The 21,541-nt window shown below is 33.8% G+C and overlaps 1 protein-coding gene across 1 annotated transcript in view; it reads right to left on the bottom strand.

The window, feature by feature from the left end:
• The window catches only part of LOC116421913 (1-phosphatidylinositol 4,5-bisphosphate phosphodiesterase epsilon-1-like), a 64,445-nt gene that overhangs the window by 9,804 nt on the left and 33,100 nt on the right, over positions 1 to 21,541 (bottom strand). Inside the window, exon 2 of the mRNA XM_031956089.1 lies at positions 11,291 to 12,847. Coding sequence (XP_031811949.1) covers positions 11,291 to 12,469 — 1,179 coding nt within the window. The 5' untranslated portion in view covers positions 12,470 to 12,847. The remainder of the gene's footprint in view (positions 1 to 11,290; positions 12,848 to 21,541) is intronic.

Genomic DNA, 21,541 nt, shown 5'->3' with positions numbered 1-21,541 from the left:
AATAAGTTCCATTTAAGTTCTAATTTAGAATTTTTAAAGTACTATAAAAATTTATAATCAAATGATCTTGATGTCAAATGTTCCACAGTATAATTTATTTGTGTTTATATCTTTAAAATGAAGATTTCAGCAAGCTCATGGGGTTAGTTGTTATTGGGATAAAATGAGATGGTTAAATAGCATACAAAAAGTTTTTGAAAAATGTTGAAAGGGACATGTGAATGGAACATTATACCTATTGCAACTATGTGCACATATTCTTAGTATGATATATAATATATACATATATAACATACAATATTCTTTGTTAAAATAAAATACCTAAAGAAAGGAGAAATGAAACCTTAACAACTTCAGTGAAACCAAATTAAAGGTTACTTGTTGCCTTTGATAAAGGTTGAAAGAATTTAACGGTCCCTGCTCAACTGAAATGAGATACTTGGATATATTCTTCCCAGTGGATATTAATTTTAATGATATTTTAAACTTAAAAAATTTGCTTATTTACTCTTTAAAAATAGTTAATTTAACTTCTCAGTTTTGTACATCGAAGATCAAAGAATACATATGAGACTATATAACATAGATATGTGTATATGTCACATACATACACAAATATTTATGTATATACATTTCAAAGACAAGCAACACCAAATTTATAAACAGCAACACTTTGGGAGTACATATACTTATGCACTCAAAGCCAACAGAGTGGGTGGTTAGCAAAAGCAAAACCCTACATTTTCAGTTATTCCAGACTATATCTTCTTCCTTCTGATGGGAGTTCCTTAACTATAAAAAAATCTATTCCAGAATGACTTTTAAAAATAAAAAGTTAATTTTAATAAACACGGAAAACAAAGTTATGTGGGACCTGAAAGATTTTCTATCTTCCCCCAGTTTTTAACAATCTTTTCTCCCTTGATCCTCATACAGCATTTTGTTCTGAATCTAATACACTAGCCATTTAGTATTATGTACTATAATTATATTTATTACCCAAATTTACTATCTTACTAAATAAGATAGCAAAATTTATTATCTTACAAAATAGGAACTATCATATCCAAAATCTCTATTTCCCCCAATACCTAATGGTACATATATTAGTAACATAAATTTTTGCCCATAGGCAAAAATTGACTGTTTGATTTTTTAAATGTCTTTAAAGCCACACACATCTTGTGTCTGGCAGAGGAATCTAGGAGAATCAGGAAGGTTCCTATAGATGATAGCATCCTCTTCAAAGTTCAACCTCTATAGAAGAAAACATTTCTAAAGGGCTTGAACTTTGAAGGAAATTGAAGATTGTAAAAAGTGAGGAGGAATATATTCTACAAGGATACAGAGAGTTATAGGAGGGAGGAGGGGTGGAGGAGACTAACCAGGGTCACTTTGGCTGTAGAGGTAAATGTAAAGGTACAGAGAGAGGAGATGAAATGTCATGTGTGAATAACAGTTCTTGATTCTAAGTACCAAGGAAAACTATCAATTCACTGGGTAAAGATAAAAATAAGGCAAGTAAGAGAAGTTATTTCAGAGGCTTAAGGGAACTTTTCCTTTTAAATGAAGATACTTAAATGAAATATCATTAGTTTCATATGTATTTTGCTCTTTAAAAAGAAAACAATAATTTTCTTTATCTCTTCAAGAAATTTTTCTTGGGCTTGTGTCCAATCTGCATTTTTCTCTGAAGCTCAGTTTATATTTTCAAATCATTTTCTTTTTCTGAGTTTGTCTTGAGTTTCTCTATCATCACTGTATTGGGGGGGGGGGGTGTCTTTTTTATTCTTCCAGACTAATTCTTAACTTTGTTCCTTGTTAGTCCAGTATGACATCTAGTTTGAGCTTTTGCTCTTTTATGCACTTATGTTGTTTTCACAGCTCAGTCTGGGGACCTGCAAGCTCACTGCCCTTCTGGTCAGAGCATTATAAGTTCCTAACCCAAACTTACTTCTGCTGGCTTCCCTCTGTCTGGGAGTTTCAGTATACTGCTATTGGACGCAGTCATTGTTAGCTTACTGAGTTCTGCAAGTTCAGAGTGACTGAATTACTGGTTCCCCTTTATCCTGAGATCAATACATACCTTGAAACAGTTGTTTGTTTGTTTGTTTTTTGTTATGGTGATAGATTTTTCCTAAAGCTCTCACATTCTTGTCTCATTACTTGCTAACCAGCAAACAGGCAAAAGAATAGTGGAAGTCATTTCATGACCAAATAATGGGAAAAAACTGAGTAGGTGACTGAGCGGTATATTCACAACCTAAATGTACTAACATTTATATTTAACTAGTCAAGCTCTAGAAGATTTAATCTCTGATTAAACCTAACTCCTTTGAAGAAAATGGCAGAGTGAGATTAATACAGGAATAGACACCAGAAAAAATAGTAGTAGTGAACATGGGAAAGACAAACCAGATGAACATAATAAGGAATAATAGAATTTTAAAAATCAATATTGTTGATAGTGATAATGTATGATATTAAGGACTCTGACCTAATGACAATAATCAAAACTGTATCTAATAGTTATAATAAAATCACAAGATATCATGTAATAAAAATTTTTGGATAATTAAGTAGAAAGGTTTGAGTATAAACTGTATTTTAAGGTAAATGTTAAGAGTAGATAGAAAACAATGTACTTAATCTACTTTCCTCCATTTCTTTAAAAGTTGACTTCAAATTTTGTTTCCATATCTTAGAAGTTAGTTCCATATTAGCTTACCTTTAATTTTTTTCCAAGATAAGTGACTAGATTTGCAATAATATCTAAAATTTTTATTACATGTAGCTACAGAATTCAAATACCAGACTGCCAAACACAGTATCTAGCAAATAGTAGGTACTTAATAAATGTTTGATTAGTGAATTGATCAATAATAAAAGGGAGCTGGTCCAATAATATATTTATTTCTTACAACTAGATCATCTCATTAATTCTGATATGGCTTCATACACCCAAAATAATTTTGTGCCCAAAGGATGTGCCTAAGTAAAAGACTTATATTCAATAAGGACAGGCTGGGAGACAAAAATTACAATTACACAAGGCTCATGAGAGTCACAGTCTTGTCATTTAGGAGCTAGATAGAATGGTATGAAGAAGGAGTTACCAAATGAGCAGGCATATCACATTATCTATAAAAAAATCTACTGCAGGACACCCAGTTCCCAGCCCAAGTAGTCATTATGCTATAATATAAAGAACCATGGTCAAAGAACTATGAAGTCAAAGAACCTGATTTCAAATTCCAGGTCTCACTGAATCTGTGTGATTACGGGCAAGTTCCTTCCTGGGTCTTGGTTTCTTCATTTATAAATGGAGAAAGTTGGACTAGAAAGCTTCTAAAGACCTTTTCAGCTTTAGTTTATTGCTGTTCAGTCTTTTCAGTTATACTCAACTCTTTGTCAACTCATTTGGAGTTTTCTTGGTGAAGATACTCCAATTCTTTCTGCAGTTCATGAGGAACTGAGGCAAACAGGGTAAAGTGACTTGCCTAATATCACACAGCTAGTATCTGAGATCAGATTTGAACTCAGGAAGATGAAGCTTCCTGATGCCAAATCCAACACTATGTGCACTATGGCACCCCCAGGGTGCTCTACTAGTTCTGGGTAACTAACATTTATACAATGTTTTAAGGTTTATAATATGTATTTACAATGTAACCTATTTCTATCCTATGGAATAGCTGGTATTACAAATGAGGAAACTAAGGGGGAAGAGAGACTAAATGACTTGTATCTGAACTTGGGTCTTCTAAGCATCAAGTCCAACTGTCTCTACCCACTACATCCACATGGCCACATTGCTCGAATGGCAAATACATGTTTACCAAAAAGATTATTTTACAGACAGGGAAAGTGCTCACACGGTGGTCAGAAAAAGCGATAAAAGAATACTTTTAAATTCTCTCTTAAGAACTTTAGAATGACATGGGAGTACATTGAATTCCCAATCCCTATATTTATGCACACCTGCATTTTTGATTTCCTTCACAAGCTAATTGTACAATATTTCAGAGTCTGATTCTTTTTCTACAGCAAAATAACGTTTTGGTCAGGTATACTTATTGTGTATCTAATTTATATTTTAATATATTTAGCGTCTGCTGGTCATCCTGCCATCTGGGGGAGGGGGGGGGGTAGGAGGTGAAGAATTGGAACAAGAGGTTTGGCAATTGTTAATGCTGTAAAGTTACCCATGTATATATCCTGTAAATAAAAGGCTATTAAATTAAAAAAAAAAAAAAAAAAAGAATGACATGGGAGACACTAGCACAGGACTGCCCAACATGGCATGCTCCCATCAGAGAAGGTGCTGTCCACTATGAGCAAAGCAGAATCAGCTCAGAAAAAAACAGAAGATATTCAAAGTTAAAAAAAATAAAATAAACCCACGCCAAATGTTCATAGGGAGTATATGTGTATGATCTGTGGCAGAGCATTCTGAATTCACACTGGTCTGATCAGCCACAGTTGGACACTCTGTACTTTGACTCTGACATAATGATGTCATTTTGGTCCACTTTGAGAATGAAGGGCAACAATTAACTAACATCTATCACAAGAGGTCACTGATCTAGGATCTAAATCAGCATTCACTCAAAGACCACCAGGGAGGGAAAATCCACTAATTCCTAACAATTTTTCCATTTCCATGTAGTTCTGATAACAATTATCACATAAAAGATTTTTCCTTATAGTGAATCTAAATCTGACTGTAACTTCCAGGCACCCCTTACATGTATTATCCTTTGGAACAAGTAGTACATGTCAATAATTTAATCCAACAAGCTACAACTACCAGACACTGAAGAGACAAAACAATCCCTGTTCTCAGAGCTTGTATTCTACTGGATATGTAAGCCTCCTTCCATACTATAACTTGATGACAGCTCTCATTCCATCCCCTAGAGGTCAGTTTTCCTCCATGCTAAACTCCCTCAGGTTCCTCAACCATTCTTCATATGATATGGTCTCCAGGCTTTTCACCTTTATGGATAGTCTCTAGCTTGTCAATGTTCTTTTTGAAATATAGCACCCTGAACTAAATTAAATACTATGTACTTCTTAATTTAGTCTGCTACTGTATTATTTTTATGGTTGGCCTATTAAATTATCTATACTGAGGACAAGCTCATTAAGAGAAACATGATAATTCCCAGATATTTTCCAGATTATCAACTATTATCTAGCCACAACTTTCCAATCTTCTATTTGCAAAACTGTTTTCCTTAATGCACATATTAACTCACCTTTTAGGATTAAGTGGATCATTCTAACTTGGAATCCTGAATGTACCATCAACTATCAAACATCTAGTGACATCTGCAAGGAGACAAATTGTGCCCAAGACCCACAAATTCTAAAACACAGCCCACTCTAGGCTCAATTTTCTCTATTCTCATTATTAGGCAGAAGGAAAGTTCTAAGCATTCTGACTCTCTATTTCCCATTTCTTGATTCCAACCTCTGGAGAAAGATAGAGGCATATTTTTAAGCAATGAAGAATTGAAGAAATAAGTCTTTTCTTTCACAGATGGAAGTTAATGGCTGATATCAATAAGTAACTAGGAATAAAACACAACAACTATCAGAAAAGGTTATCCTGCTTTCATCCCATAATTTGATGTCTATGCCTCTATCTATCAACTGAATAACAATACTGATAGTATTTTTATGTGATTATTACATTTTGACTATTAGTATAAAGTAAAAGTTCTTAACCTGTAGTCTTTATTTATAAACTTTTTTTTAAATTTGATAACTGCATTTTAACAGGATTAAATATTTTTGTAATTCTCTGTATTTTAATTGATGCACTAAAAACTTCTAAGAAGGGTCCGTGGAGACTTCACCAGGCCACCAAAGAGATCCATGATACAAAAATGGTTTAAGAACTCTTAATATGGAAAGCAATTACAAAATAATGATAAATTCATATAATGTTTTATAACATTACAAAGCTTTTGGTATTTTTCTTGACAATTAAAATATTCCCAATCTAGACAGAGCAGCCATCATTATGCTTATTTGATAAATTAAGAAACTAAAGCATAAAAAGGAGATAAAATGACTTGCCCAAAGTTACATAACCAATTAGATATAGAGCTAGAATTAATATTCAACAGTGAAGTAAATAGATGTTATTTTTCCCAAGTATAGGAACAAATTATACCTAGATATTTTTTATTCCCTGATTCCCAACTTCTCCAATATTTAATCAGCTCAAAAGCTAAGATAAAAAAAATACCATTGGGACATACTAATGTGGCTATAAATATTTTGATATTTATGGGGACTTTATTATCATTGACCAATCTCCTTCAGATATAAAATTTACTTCACTAGAGGTCTTTGTGCAAAAACTAATAACCATTTGTTGGGTCACTTTTAGAAAATGAGTTGGACTAGATATGACAAATATGATGAATATAGAATGTGGAAAGATTTACATAATCTGAAGCAAAGTGAAGTAAGTAGTCAAGAAAACAACATACACAATGATTACAGCAATGCAAATGAAAAGAACAATGATAAAACAATCAAAAATGAATTCAAATATACCTCAGAAATACTGTTGATTCAGTCCCAAATCACCACAATAAAGTGAATATTGCAATAAAGTGAGCTATACAAATTGTTTTGTTTTCAAGTACATATAAAACTTATGTTTACACTGTACTGGAGGCTTAAGTATGCAACTGTATTAAGTACAAGAAAAACAAAAATAATGCACATGCCTTAATTTTAAAAATACATTACTACTAAAAAATGCTAATCTCTGATAGTTATAATCTTTTTGTTAGTAGAGAGTCTTGCCTTATTGGTGATAGTTGCTGACTGATCAGGGTGATAACATGGCTGAAGGTTGAAGAAGCTATGGTAATTTCTTTTTTAAAAAATTATTTATTGCATTTTTCCTGGTTATATGTAAAAATAATTTTTAACCTTTGTTTTTAAAACTTTGAGTTCTAAATTTTCTCAGTTACTCCCTTTCCAACTCTCCTCACTGAGAAGATAACCAAATTGACATAGGCTGTACAAATGATGTAAGTTATACAAATAAAAGTATTTCCATATTAATTATGCTGTGAAAGAAAACAGAATACAAAATAAAAAACCCTCAAGAAAAATAAAATAAGTAAACAGAGTATGTTTCAATCTGTATTCAAATACCATCAAGTTCTTTCTTGGAGATGGAGAACTTTTTCACCATAAGTCTTTCAGAGTTGTCTTGAATCACTGTATTGCTGAAGACAGGTAAGTCATTCACAGCTGATCATCTTAAAATGTTCCTGTTACTCTGTGCAGAGTACATTTCACTTTGAATCAGTTCATTTAAGTTTTGTAGTTTTTTCTGAGAGTACCTGGCTTATCATTTCTTATGGCACAAATATTCCATCAGAATCACATACTACAATTTATTCAGCCATTGTCCAGTAGATGGGCATCCTCTCAATTTCCAATTCTTTGCAACCAGAAAAGAGCTGTTATTAATGTTTTTATATGTTTTTCTTTTTGTTTTTTTTTCTCCTTTGAGATCAGGATCTAGTGTTAATATTGTTAGGTCAAAGGGGATACATGATTTTCTAGCCCTTTGAACATAATTTCAAATTGCTCTACAGAATGGTTGAATCAGTTCACGATTCTACCAATGATGCAGTAATTTCTCATTTTACCATATTCCCTTTAATACTTATCATTTTCCTTTTCTGTTCTAGTAGTTAATTTAACAGGTATGAGGCTGTACCTCAGAATTATTTTGATTTGCATTTTTCAAATCAACAGTGAATTAGAACATTTTTTTCATATGGCTACTGATCATTTATCAATTGAGGAGTTCTCTTTGCGAATGAGATCTTTATAAAAGAAATCTACTTCAATTTTTTTTCACAATTACTACTGCTAACTATTTCCCTCCATTCTATTTTCCCCATTTATTCTATTTTCCCTTTTCTTTAGCCTTGTTCCTCCTCAAAAATGTTTTGCTTCTGATTACTTTCTTGCCAATTTGCCCTCCCTTCTGTGAGCTCCAGTTCTTTTATGCCTTTCCCCTAACGTTTTCCTGTAGAGCAAGATAGATTTCTATACCCAACTGAGTGTATATTATTCTCTTTTTGAATTGAGATGAAAGGAAAGTTCATTCATTACGTCCCCCAACCTCCTCCATCTTCTCCTCCACTATAAGTCTTTTTCTTGGCTATTTTATGTGAGATAATTTATCCCACTCTCCCAATATATTACTCTCACTTCTTAATTTTTTTAGATATCATCCCACCATATTAGATTCAAACCTGTGTCCTCTATCTATATTTTATTCCTTCTAACTGGCCTAATGATGAGAAAATTCTTATTGAGTTACAAGTACCAACTTCCCCCCTGTATGAATGTAAACAATTTAATCTTATTAAGTTGCTTAATTCCTTTTCCTATTTACATTATATGCTTCTTTTGAATCTTTTATTTGAAATTCAGATTTTCTATTCAGCTCTGGTCTTTTAATCAAGAATGCTCAAAAGTTCTGTACTTCAGGGAATATCTATCTCAGTTTCACTGGAAGGTGATTCTTGGTTATAATCTCAACTTATTTATGCTGTAGAATATCATATTCCAAGACTTCTGAAATTTTAATATAAAAGCTGCTCAATCTTATACTATTCTGACTGTGGTTCCATAAGACTTGAATTGTTTCTTTCTGGTTGCTTGCAATTTTTTCTCCTTGATCTGAGAGCTCAGAATTTGGCTATAACATTCCTGGAAATTTACATTTTGGGATCTCTTTCAGGAGGTGATTGGGGGATTCTTTCCATTTCCATTTTACCCTTTGACACTAGACTATCAAGGCAGTTTTCCTTGATACTTTTTTGAAAGCTGAAGTCTAAGCTCCTTTTTTGATCCTGGCTTTCAGGATATCCAATAAATTTTAAGTGATCTCTCCAGGATCTATTTTCTAGGTCAGTTGTTTTTCAATGAGGTTATTTCACACTCTCTTCTTTCTTTCATTTTTGTTTTATTGTTTCTTGATTTCTCAAAAAGTCATTAACTTCCATTTGCTCAATTCTAATTTTTAAGGAATTATTTTCTTCAGTGAGCTTTCATACCTCCTTTTCCATCTGGCCAATTAAAGGAGTTTTTTCTTCAGTGAATTTTTGTCTCTTTTATCATTTGACCTAGTCTGTAAGGTATTCCTCCCCTCCTCCCCATATTTTTCATATGTGCGTGTCTCCTTTAACCAAGCAGTGTTTTTTTGAGGAGATATTCTAACTTACTCTCATTTCTCTTTACAATTTTTTTCTAACTCTCTTACTTGGCTTTCAAAATCTTTTTTGAGGTCTTCAATGGCCAGAGATCAATTCATATTTTTCTGGGAGGTTTTGGATGTAGGAGGTTTGATTTTGGTATCTTCTGGGTATGTGGTTTGATCTTCCTTGTCACCATAATAACTTTCTGTGGTCAGAATTTTTTTCTATTGTTTGCTCATCTTCCCACCCTATTTCTTGATTTTTAACTGTTAAAGTTAAAGGGGTCTGCTTCCAGGATGGAGGGCATACTGTTCCAAGCTCTAGGAATTTTCTGCAGCTGTTTTCAGAGATACTTCTGGAGAATTGTTAAGCTTTTAATTCTTCCAAGGTAGTATGCTCTAGGGAGAGATGTATTTACTACTTTCTTGGCCTGTGTTCTGATTATGAGTAACTGCTATCACAAGCACTCTTTTCTGCTCCAAAACCATGACAAAGATTCCTACTCCATAGGAGTCAAAACAGAAATAGTAATGCTATTGCCAAGAATCAAGTTGGCATCCTAAAAATAAACTTTAATCTATTATAGCCAAATTATCAACACAAAACTGAATTTTAAAAAACAAACCTCAAAGATGATAATGTCTTTATCAACCTCTCTTTTGGCATTTCTGACACAAAAATTCTGCATTGAGATGCAATATTTTTACTACTTCCCCTCTGAATTCCATAGGAAAATACTTAAATTAACTAAATTTTCTGTCTTTTAAAAAATGCTTTATCTCCATTTACTTACCAATATAAACACGGCTACCATAATCATTTTACATTTGTATTCCAATATATAGTTTTCAAAGAACTTTCATATATATATATATATATACACATTTGTAAGTATATGTGTGTATGTATGGATAGTTTCATTTGATCCTTAAAAATGCTATAAAGTAGAAAGGATAAGTTACATACTTAGAAGGAATCTTTCAAATCATCCAGTCCAATTCACTCATTTTACAATGATGCAATGGTATTATGTTATGTTAGGATGCTATAAAAGGTATACAAGTGGCAGAAGCAAAATTCAAAACTATAGTCACAGACTTAAAATCCATAGCTTTTCCCATTCAATGTATAATTTCTACAGCAGTAAAGGTTAAAAGTTCCTTTTCACATGTAGTGATCACACCACATCTGAAGTATTATATACAGTTCTGGGTGACACTATTAAAAAAGATACTGACTAATTAGAATAAAACCAGAGATGCACAACTAGTATAACGTGGCATGGTATGGATTGGCCACAAAGACCCTGGGAATGGTCTTCTCAGCCTGGGAAAAGAGGAAATTAATACAAGATCAGGAATTCAGAATATTCTTGGTTTGCTTGTTTTGCCCCTATGTATGGGGAGTTTTGAGGATCTTTTGAAAAGAGACAAGGTAGGCAAGCTTCCACTGGACATGAGAAACAGGAACATCTACAATTCCCTCCTTCAAACTCAAGCTTCCATTGGAGCCCATGAAAAGTGACTTCTAGTAGACAAAATGTTTATTTTTTTATTCACAGGGTGCCGTCCTCAATAGCTGGGAGACTGAGAAAAATAGACATGAGAAAGTAACAAACTTTAACCCTTACCAATGTCCTGCATCCCACCCCTGCACTTAGACAGCCAGTCTTTCTGACTCATCTTTCCTCCACAAAAATACTCCTCCAACCTCAATAATAAAATACATGTACACCCACAAATATATTTATAAATTATCTTGCAATGCTGATCTAACTTAAACTATCAACTGTCAAGTGTAATGGAACAACTCTTTCATCTTTCAGAAGCCCTCTAGATGTCACTTGAGTTATAATACTATTTTAAGATTTTAGGCTGTCAACACACTGTTAAATTAATTGAAGATTGCATTGTTAATCCACTAATAATAAGTTATTACATACAAAAGTTTGAAGATTTTCAGCAATTTAAGTAAAAGGAGATTAAGACTGAAAAAAGAATAAAATTAAACAAAATTTTCAAAAGAAATATTTGTCTTACCAGAAACCAATGGGATTTTCCAAGACAGAGATTCACATCTTGCTTAATCTGTACTGTTGCTGTTTTCTCTGAACTGCTAAAATTCTTAATGTCATAACTTCTTTTCTGCTCAATATAACTCCAAGCTCCAGGTCCTATATGCCCAGAAGGCAGGGTTCTCATAATTGCTCTGGTTCCTGTATAAACAGATTTTTTAACTTCCTTATCATTTTTGCAAAATCTTCTAATTAACAAAGTGGATCGCTCCTTTTTGTTTTTAAAAAAATCTTCTTCAAAATTATCAGTACAATCTTCCAAATGACTCAAAAAGGGCTTGGTAGGCATTCTTCCAGGAAAATCATCACCACAGAAACTTTTATTTGAACATGCCATTTTAACCTCCTGGCAAGATCTTTCTAAGCATAAATATTTATCTCTTAAGGTATCATAGTTATCACATCTCTTCAGTCCATTCTTATGGTCATAATCATTTGTCAATTCCATTAAGCTACAAGTATATGCTGAGTAATTGTCTTTTTGATCATCTCTAACATTTGGTAGTTGTACACAGTTGCCGCAATCATCTAAAATTAAGCCATCAGATATGGTACAAAAAGTCTTTGATGCATTTCTCTGAACTGCATAATGAAAATGAAATATAGCCATATTATCAATATGACCTTTGTTAGTCTGAATAATTGCTGATTGACTTCTTATAGGATTTGTTTCCCCTGAAGAGTCATCAACTTCTAGTTTAATTCCAGGAAACATGTTTCTTTCCAGTGAAGATGAAATTCCAGTATCCAAACACAGGTTTTCTTCTGATTTAGAGTCACATGACTTACAGAAATGGCTATATGAACTCTGGCAGTTATTAGGCATGTTGTTACAGTTAATGTTAATATATTCCATTGACTCTGCCATGCTTCTATCCCTAAAGTTTTCATGGATATTCTTATCACTGATTGCTTCTTTACTTGAGACTGAGAAAATATTGGGCAATGAATTTTCAATAGGTTCTTCTCTAAATCTGTTTAAACATGAGAGAGTATGAGGGATTTCTTTGTTTGGCTTATTAGTATGTCTTTTCATAACACTGATATCTGAGACATTTTCACTACTTTCATCTGTAGCTGAGCTAGCAACTATCACTTTTTTCTGTGTCATAGGAACAGAAGCTACCATTTCTTCAGAGGTCATCTTGACATACACTGACTTCAGTTATTGGGTTTTTTCCTCTTTGATGATCACATCATGATTTTTATGAAATAACAATTTGTTAGAAAAAACAATCTAACATATATAAGTCCTCTTCTAAAATAGCAATTATTCTCTTCACACAATTGCAATAGGTCAAAAAAGGGTTACTCCTCTGGTAACTTAGTAGCATGAAATGTTTTTCCAGAAGATTTTTGTAAGTATAGTAATTTTGTAGTTTACTTTTGCAAAAACAGTAATTTTCCACCCCCTGTCTGTTATGTGCAATGGAATTATTTTAATTTTTAGCAGAGGGGGCATTCTGAAATAGCTGTTCCATCAATTAGGTGCATTTGACACAGGTACCAATTCAGGAGTTTCCTGCAAAGAAAAAAGAAAAAGAGAAAAAACATTACACTGTGCTACAGACTGGATTTTTAAAAATAATTATAATTGTAAAATAACTGAAAACATTGCCAAGTTATTAAATCAGTTTTCACAATCAGAAATGTATTTACTTTTAAAAATAATACTAACCAACAAACATTTATAATATTAACTTTATTTTGGAATAATTACATCTGCAATTTCCAGTAAGATATTGTCAAAGGTGTAAGAGTTGCAAAATTCTAAATTTTTAGATTATAAATGTTCTGTATTAATTAGATCCAATCTTATTTAATTTAATTTCCTTTGTCTATGGAAGTAACATTAATGTCCGTGATTATTTAATTTATTCAAGCAAATATGTTTTAGTATTTAAATAATATAAATTTTATCTGTCCTAAATTTCTATAGATACAAATGTGAACTTTTATGTTTTCTTGCTATTATATTTTATCCCTACAAATATTCCTTCTTTCTTTCCCTCTTATTTAATTTGCATTAGTTACATATCTTCTTGCAATCACAAACACAATCTTTTACCCATTCTCAATCATAATTATGGAGATTTTCAAGCATATACTGAACAGTAATAGCTAATAAAAGCTAACAATTATATAACCCTTTCTATGTTATCAGGCAATGTACTAAGCATTTTTCAGTTATGATCTCATTTATTTTGACCTCATAACAAGATGCTATTATTGTTCATATTTTGCAAATGAGGAAACTGAGGCAAATAGGTTAAATGACTTGCCAAAGATCACATAATTAGTAAGTATCTGAAGCCAAATTTGAATTCAGTTCTTCTGATTCCAGTACCAGGCCTTTATCCACTGCGCTATCTATCTGCCAAGAGTCAAGAGAAAGGAAAAACATGTTCTGATGGAAATTTGTTGTAAATTCTACTGTCCTCTACTATGAATGAGACATAAAGGGGTCATGACAGCATTTTTTGTTTCATAGGCAACTCTGGCAGTTTGATGAACTTTTCTACTTAATAAAGTTTTTAAATGCAAAAAATACAAAGGATGACAAAGTAAACCAATTTTATTGAAATTGAAAAATTATCAATTTTTTTAAAGTTTCTTATTGACTTTAAGAAACTGTTAAGAATCTGAGTTTCTCACATGTTCCTTCCAGGATCATAGAAATGTAGAACTGGAAGGGACCTTAGAAATCATGCAATGCACTTAGTACATGCCCCTAATTTTTATAAAGACTAAACAGACTAATTTGCCTATGGTCCTACATGTACCAAGCAGCAGAAACAATGGAAATCCAAACCACTAATATCACTCTCTAAAATAGTAAGACACCTTCCCACTCTCCATTCCACCCCCCAAAAAGTAAAGTTTTATATTGTGCTACAAAATACGCTTTTAAATAAATGAAAACATCGCCAAATTATTAAACCTAATTTTTAATAATCAGAATTTTTTAAATTATACCAAGCAACCTAGTTATAGATTTCATTTAAAATATAAATTACATTTTGGAACAAATGTATTTACAATTTCAAAAAGATTCTGCAGTCCCTTATGGCTGGGCTCCTGTGTCCCTGGTTGCCAAAATCAATTACATTAGTGAGACTTTTGTGTCTCATTGATGCTATATCATGATTTGGAATACCTTACACTCCAGAGAAGGTTTTAATCATCCCCAAATGCTTTAAGAAACAGTTGTTTTTAAGTTTATTTAGTTTTGGTATACTCTTTGGGAAAGAGTGTTTTTTTGTTTATAGGAGAGAAGGCTACAGTATTCCATTTTGGTTCAAGTACGCTGGAACTTCCTAGTGTAGATGATATAAGGTTGTTTTGATCTGTTGCTGATTATTTTGCTGGTTAAGAAAGCGCGCTCTCTCTCTCTCTCTCTCTCTCTCTCTCTCATACACACACACCCACACACACCCACACACACTCACTTGGGATTAAGTTACTTGCCCAGGGTCACACAGCTAGGAAGTGGTGTCTGAGGCCACATTTGAACTCAGGTCCTCCTGACTTCAGGGCTGGTATACTATACACTGTGCCATCTAGCTGCCCCAGGTTTCTCTTTTTTATACTCTGCTCTGACCAGTGCTGTTCTTCCACATTCCATAATGAGCCCTGTGAGAATTTAGCATAGTTATATTGGCTACAGCCTAAAGGGGAAGGGATAAAAACCAAGAGTGTTCAGGAAGCCTTCTCTGGCCAAAGTTAAGGGTAAAGTTAGGAAGAAAAGCCAATCTGAAAAAGATAAGGGTAGTTTGGGTTAGGAACCAGAACTTGGAAAGGAAGAAGTGGAAGTGGAATGGGGCTTGGCCTATCAGTGAATACTCAGGTGGACAATTATGGTGAGGAGATGACCCTTCAGTTTCAGGTTCAAAATACTGATGAATTTGAAGTAATTTTGAGATGTAATCATTAACTGGAAAACCAACAACTCAATGAAATGTCAAATTGGAAATGTTTTTAAATACTGAAAAAGATTTCATATGGAGGACTGAGTAGTATTACTCTGTGTTACTATAGCGGATAGACCTAAAACCAAAGAAAGGAAGTTACAGAAAGATTTCAACTGATTGCTAAAGCAACACTTGCTAACAATTATGGCTGGCCAACAATGGAATGGCTTTGAAGCACAAGGACTACTTGACTGCCTTCCCAGCTGGATGGAGGAGGAGGCTGCGGTCCCCATTTCTTTACCCAGCCTCCCTACATATGGCCAAGAACACATAACTTCTGCTGCTTTTTTGATTCTTTCTTTATCTTAGCTGAGCAAGCATCTGATGAGGAATATGCCCAGGACTAGCAGCAACTATGTAAATTCTAAAAGTCCTAAGGGTCCCAAGAAGTTTACAGGAGTGGCAGCTGCAGTGTTCCTGAAGTAATGTCTGGCAGGAGAAATATCCACAAGGCACAGAATGGTCACCAAAAAGAAAAAGAATGACCCAATTTGGCCACTGTCCCAGTAGGCTTTTACCAACTGGTATCTGGACAGTACGAGGGAAAGGTGAAATGTAAAAATGACTATGTAGGAGGCATGACCAGGATAACACAAGATTTAGCAGCTTCTATATTAAAGGACTGGAGAGGCTGGAATATGATATTCTGGAGAGGACAAAGTTAGGATTACATATACCTATCCGGCAAAACTGAGTATAATTCTTCAGGAGAAAAGGTAGATATTCAATGAAATAGAGAACTTTTAAGCATTCCTATGAAAAAACCAGAGCTAATAGAAAATATGATTTCCAAATAAAGAACTCAGGAGAAGCACAAGAAAAGGGATCTCCTAAAGGACTTAAGATGGTTTATCTGTTTACATTCCTACATGGGAAGATGATACTTGTAATTAATTAGAATTTTCTCATTATTAGGGCAGTTAGAATATATATGTGTGTGTATGTATATATATGTGTGTGTGTTATTTATATATACACATTCATACACAGAGAATATACACACATACACATATACACACAAAGAGAACACATGTGAACTGAACATGAAGGGATACTATCTAAAAAATAAAATTAAAGATTGAGATAAGAATATATTTGGAAAATAGGAAAGAGAGAGATAGAAAGGTGCAAATTGTTTGCTATAAAAGAAGCAAGAAAAAGTTTTTATGGGGGGGGGAGGGGAGGAGAGAAGAAAAGGGGAAGGGGGAGGAGTGAGTGAATCTTACTCTCATCAGAATTAGCCCAAAGAGAAAATAACATACATATCCAAAGTAGGTATAGGAATCTATATTACCCAGCAGGAAAGTAGGAAGGAAAGGAAATATAAGAAAGGGGGAGGGTGATAGAAGAGCGAGGCAGGCGGGAGTCAACAACAAAACACTTTTGAGGAGGAACAGGGTGAAAGAAGAGAGAGACTAGAATAAACGGGGGAAATACAGTTAACAATAGTAATTGAGAAAAGAATTTTAAAACAAACTTCTCTGATGAAGGCTTAATTTGTCAAATGTATAGGGAACTGGGTCAAATCTATTTTTAAAAAGTAACAGCCATCCCCAATTGATAAATGATCAAAAGATATGAATTATGCCCAAAGGGCTATAAAATCATGCAAATCCTTTGATCTAGTAATACTACTACTAGGCATGAATCCCAAAAGAGAATTTTTTTAAGAGGAAAAGAACCTCTTTGTACGAAATATTTATAACAGCTCTCTTTTCATGGCAAATAATTGGAAACTGAAGGGATGCCCAATTGGGAAATGGCTGAATAAATTGTGGTATGTGATTATGATGGAATGCTATTTTTTTATGGGAAATGATGAGCAAGATGCTCTCAGAAAAACCTGAAAAGTTCTCCCTGAACTCAAGCAAAGTGAAATATATTGTGTACAAAGTAATAGTGTTGTGGGATGATAAGCTGTGCATGACTTTGCTAGTAATATAAAGCATTAGTCTTACTATAACAATTCCTTTCATTGGTTTAAATGGTTTCAGGTCAAACCTTTTCCATAGTATCTATTGTACTCTGAACAAAACGCAAACTCCTCAACAAGACATTCCACATATTGATTTCAACCTATCTTTTGAGAGCTTTATCTTATATCTTTCACAGATTCTACTTTCTTCTCCATTGTACAAACTTGCCCATGAGTTGCTCCCCAAACTCAATATTCAACCTCCTACCTCTTTACATCATTCAAGCACTCTTACATACCTTCCTCCATTCTCTAAGAATTTTAATCCTCCAAGGCTCAGCTCAGGCACTACTACCACCTCCTTTGCTAAAGTTTTTCTGATGCTCTTAAGGGTTCCTTTTCAAATTCTCTTCTTTTACTTATTTTTATTGCATCTATTGCCATCACCTAAATAGAAATATAAGCTCTTGGAAGGGATTGTTTTATTTTTGTCTTAGCATACTTAGCTCCTACCATAGTGCTTCACAGAGTAGATGCTTAAAGAAAAACTATAAATGTTTCCCTCACATAATTTTTTCTCCTTCCCTATTCCCCAAGCATTGTTTGACTTGTTAGGTTTAAGAGAATCAGCATATAATTCAGTACTCACTCTCTCTCCACCCAGTTCCCTTTCTTCTTATCTCACTTACTCTTTTTCACCTTCCCTTGATATGTTCACAGCAGGGAATTCAGAAAATACCAGAGACTTGGCTAAAGAACAAAGCACTTTGCAGTCTCCCAAGAATCCCATTCAATAGCTCCAATTAAAAAATTTAAACTCCAAACTTGAAACTTGAAAAGAAAGAAAATCTGAGTGAAAATTTCATTTTCCAGTCATTCTTTCCTTCATCTTCTTTTTTATCCTTCCTTCTCTTCTCTTCCTCACACAGACACATGCTGACATAAATAAAATTAAATAAAGCTTTTAGGTTCAAAGCCAAGCATAGTAATAAATTAAACCCCAATATATACATAATTCTTCCCTTTTAAAAATAAAAATAGTAAGAAAAGGGAAAAAGAAAGAAATATCATTACTCAGTGAAACATGGCTTCTTGAAACAAGTTTATTCCAGTTCACACATCCTATTATCTGAAGAATACTACTTTTAGAGATGTTTGCACTATACCATAATATTCTTTTCACTTACACTTCCTACTGATACTGAGTTCTAAGAAATTCCTCTTGAAGTAGCCTGGGACTTACCATCCCTGGTTTTAAAAGAATGTGTATTGTTTTGGTGGAATGAAAGGAAGAGGGGAACTGAGTGCTTCACTTGACATCCATGGTATTTTAAAAGACTCAGGAAGTATCCTCCAGCTTGCTGGATATGACGTCTAAAGATGATTTAGAAGAGTATCTGGATAAAAGTCACACAAGAATAATGGAGTAGATGAATTATAACCATATTGTTGAAGAGAGTACCAATATGGAAGACATTGTGTTATTTGATCACAACTGAATCCTCACTCCAGCTCTGAAATTCTTTTAACTGACTATTCTCCTCATAGCGGTTGTTCAAAACCTTTTTCACTCTCAAAACACGCATTTATCCCCTCCCTATTCCTCTTAGCATTCCCCTGCTGATAACAATAAAATTTAGACTATCTGTTCTAAGTACTGCCCCATGGTTCTACATATCATATCCCTTCATCAATATTACTCATTCTATTATCTCCTTTACTCCAATCTTGTAGAAATAGTGGGATATTCTATTTGCCAGAGTCAGACTTTCAACTTGTGTATTTGATTCCATTGTTTTTGTCCACTCCAGGAACTTGTCCATTTGATCACCCCCTTCCTGTCCTATTTTTTTTAAACACAATCTCTTTTTATTCTTGCTTTCTACAAACTTGCCCAGATCTCTATCATATTAAAGAATAAAAACAAAACACCTCCATTTGACTTTGTCATCCCCTCCAGCTATTATCTTAGCACTCTCTGATCATTTCAGTTTAATTCCAAGATAAATTAATATTCATTACCTTCACTTCTTTACCATTTAATCTTACCTTCTTACAATTGATTGTAAGAATCAATTCCAGCTTTAAATCAAATGCCAAATCAACAATCTGAACTTGATTTAACTGAACTTGAACTTTCCAAGATTATATATGATCTCAATTACTAAAAACCAATGACTTGACTGTCTTGGAACTCTTTGCAGATTCTGCCACACCCTTCTTCTACCATCATGGCAATGGTTTCTGGGTATCCTCCTATTTGTCTAACTGCACTTCTTCAATCTCCTCTTCTGGGTCATTATCCATATGCCTCTTTCTATGTATAGGTCTCTGTGCTTGGTCTTTTATGGTATCTCTTTCAGTGATCTCATTATCTTACATAGATTCAAATACAACTTTAAACAGATGATCCCCAAATCTACAGGAGTCCCTCTGTGCTCCTCTCCTTTTTCACTCTCCTCTAACTCTTTCACTCCTTCTTCCCTTCAGCTCCAATTCTGTGTCAACAATTTCCTTCTATGTCCAAGCACTTAGCTTGATACTTATAATTTGGTTCTTGAGTTTACTATATTTATGTTTGCTAATAGCCTCTACAAAGATAGGAATTGTATTCTATTTTTCTTATATCTTCCCATGGTACCAACTACAGTACTCTGCAAACAGCAGGTGCTCAATATATGTTTGCTGGCTATATATAATATACATATAGATACACACTAAAGGGGTCTCATTTCTTCTAAATTAATATCTGAGATATATTTTTAAAACTAAGTTATACAACTGATCTAGCAATTACTGAATGTGTTGATATATACTAATACAAAGAACTATTTATTGAGCACCTATGTACTATAATATATAAAGTCTAAGTATGGTGTAATGGATAGAGATCTAAACTGGAAGTAAAAGAAGTGGGGTTTGAACCCTAGCCCTGTTTGACATGGGACAAACCACTCACCTTGTCTAGTTTTTAGCTTCTTCATTTATAAAATAAGGTGAGAAGTTAGATCAGATGACATTTATGTCTCTTCCAACTATCTTTTTTTTTTAATTATTCAGAGAACATAAAGAAATTCTAAAACATTGAAGAGAAAATAAATTCATGTAAGAAAAAAGCAGTGAATGACATATTTTACATATCACCATGATATACATTTATAATAAAAGTCCATAAAGTCCTACTCTAATCCCTCACTGTGGCCTGGTGGCCCTCTCAGGGTCTTTAAAGGCTGATACAAGTGAAGCACAAGTTCTGACACAATCTAACGTGCTACAAAGACTTCTGGGTATGGTCCCAGCACCAGGGTGTGTCTGCTTTCCAAGACTGGCCAATCCAAATACAGAGAGAGGCTTATTCACCAAAAACCTGGCCATGCATAATATTAATGCTGCACCCCCACACTACTATATTAGGGGGAGCAAGGTATAATTGACTTATCTATGAATGTGTTGCCAGATCTGAAGGCCTTTTTTCCAATCCTCCTCTTTCTCTACCTCTTTGGAGCATTTGACACAACCGAACAATTCTTCTGAGTAATCTATCCCTTCCAATGTTTTCCTATCGTTGCTTTGTTCTGGTTCTCCTACTATTTACTGGACCATAATTCATTTTCTACTTCCTAACAATGAATATATTTCAAATGCTCTTTCTCCTCTTAACACATTCTATTAACGACCTCATGAGTTTCTATAGGTTTAATTATCATCTACATACACATTACCCCAGTTTCTTTCCTAGTTTCTTCCCTTAGCTCCAGACATCTCAAACATCAAGTATTCAAAACTGAATCCATTAACTTTCACCACAAACATATCCTTCCTTCAAACTTCCCTCTTTATATCAAGGGAACCATTATTCTTCCAGTTACCTGGAAGGTTTGCAACTTCACAGAGCACATTGCTATCTCTCAGACATCAGTTCCCTTCTCTCTTTCATCTTATATTTCCACCACTAGTTCAATCAAAAAATATTCATCAAGTGCTTACTATATACTAGACAGTGTAGTGTGCGAAGCACTGGAGATTTTTAAAAAAGAAGAAAAGTAAAAACACAGTCTCTGTTCTCAAGGAGCTCACATTCTAATAGAAGAGACAACATGAAAACAGCTATATACATACACTCCCAAAAGTCTTAATCTTTAAGATATTAAAGCTTAACTTTATATTAAGAGTTTTGGAAGACCCTAAATAGTGTAAATAGCAGATAATTGCAGAGTGAAGGCAGTAGCAAAGGGCAGGACTGGCAAACAGCCTCTTTTAAACCTAAATTTCAGGTGACTCTTAAAGGAGGCCAAGGGAGTCAGGAGAAAGTGGTAAGAAAGAAATAGCA

Source organism: Sarcophilus harrisii, chromosome 2, assembly GCF_902635505.1.
Source record: "Sarcophilus harrisii chromosome 2, mSarHar1.11, whole genome shotgun sequence".
Classification (NCBI taxonomy): domain Eukaryota; kingdom Metazoa; phylum Chordata; class Mammalia; order Dasyuromorphia; family Dasyuridae; genus Sarcophilus; species Sarcophilus harrisii.
This window is presented reverse-complemented; position numbering and strand designations above follow the sequence as displayed.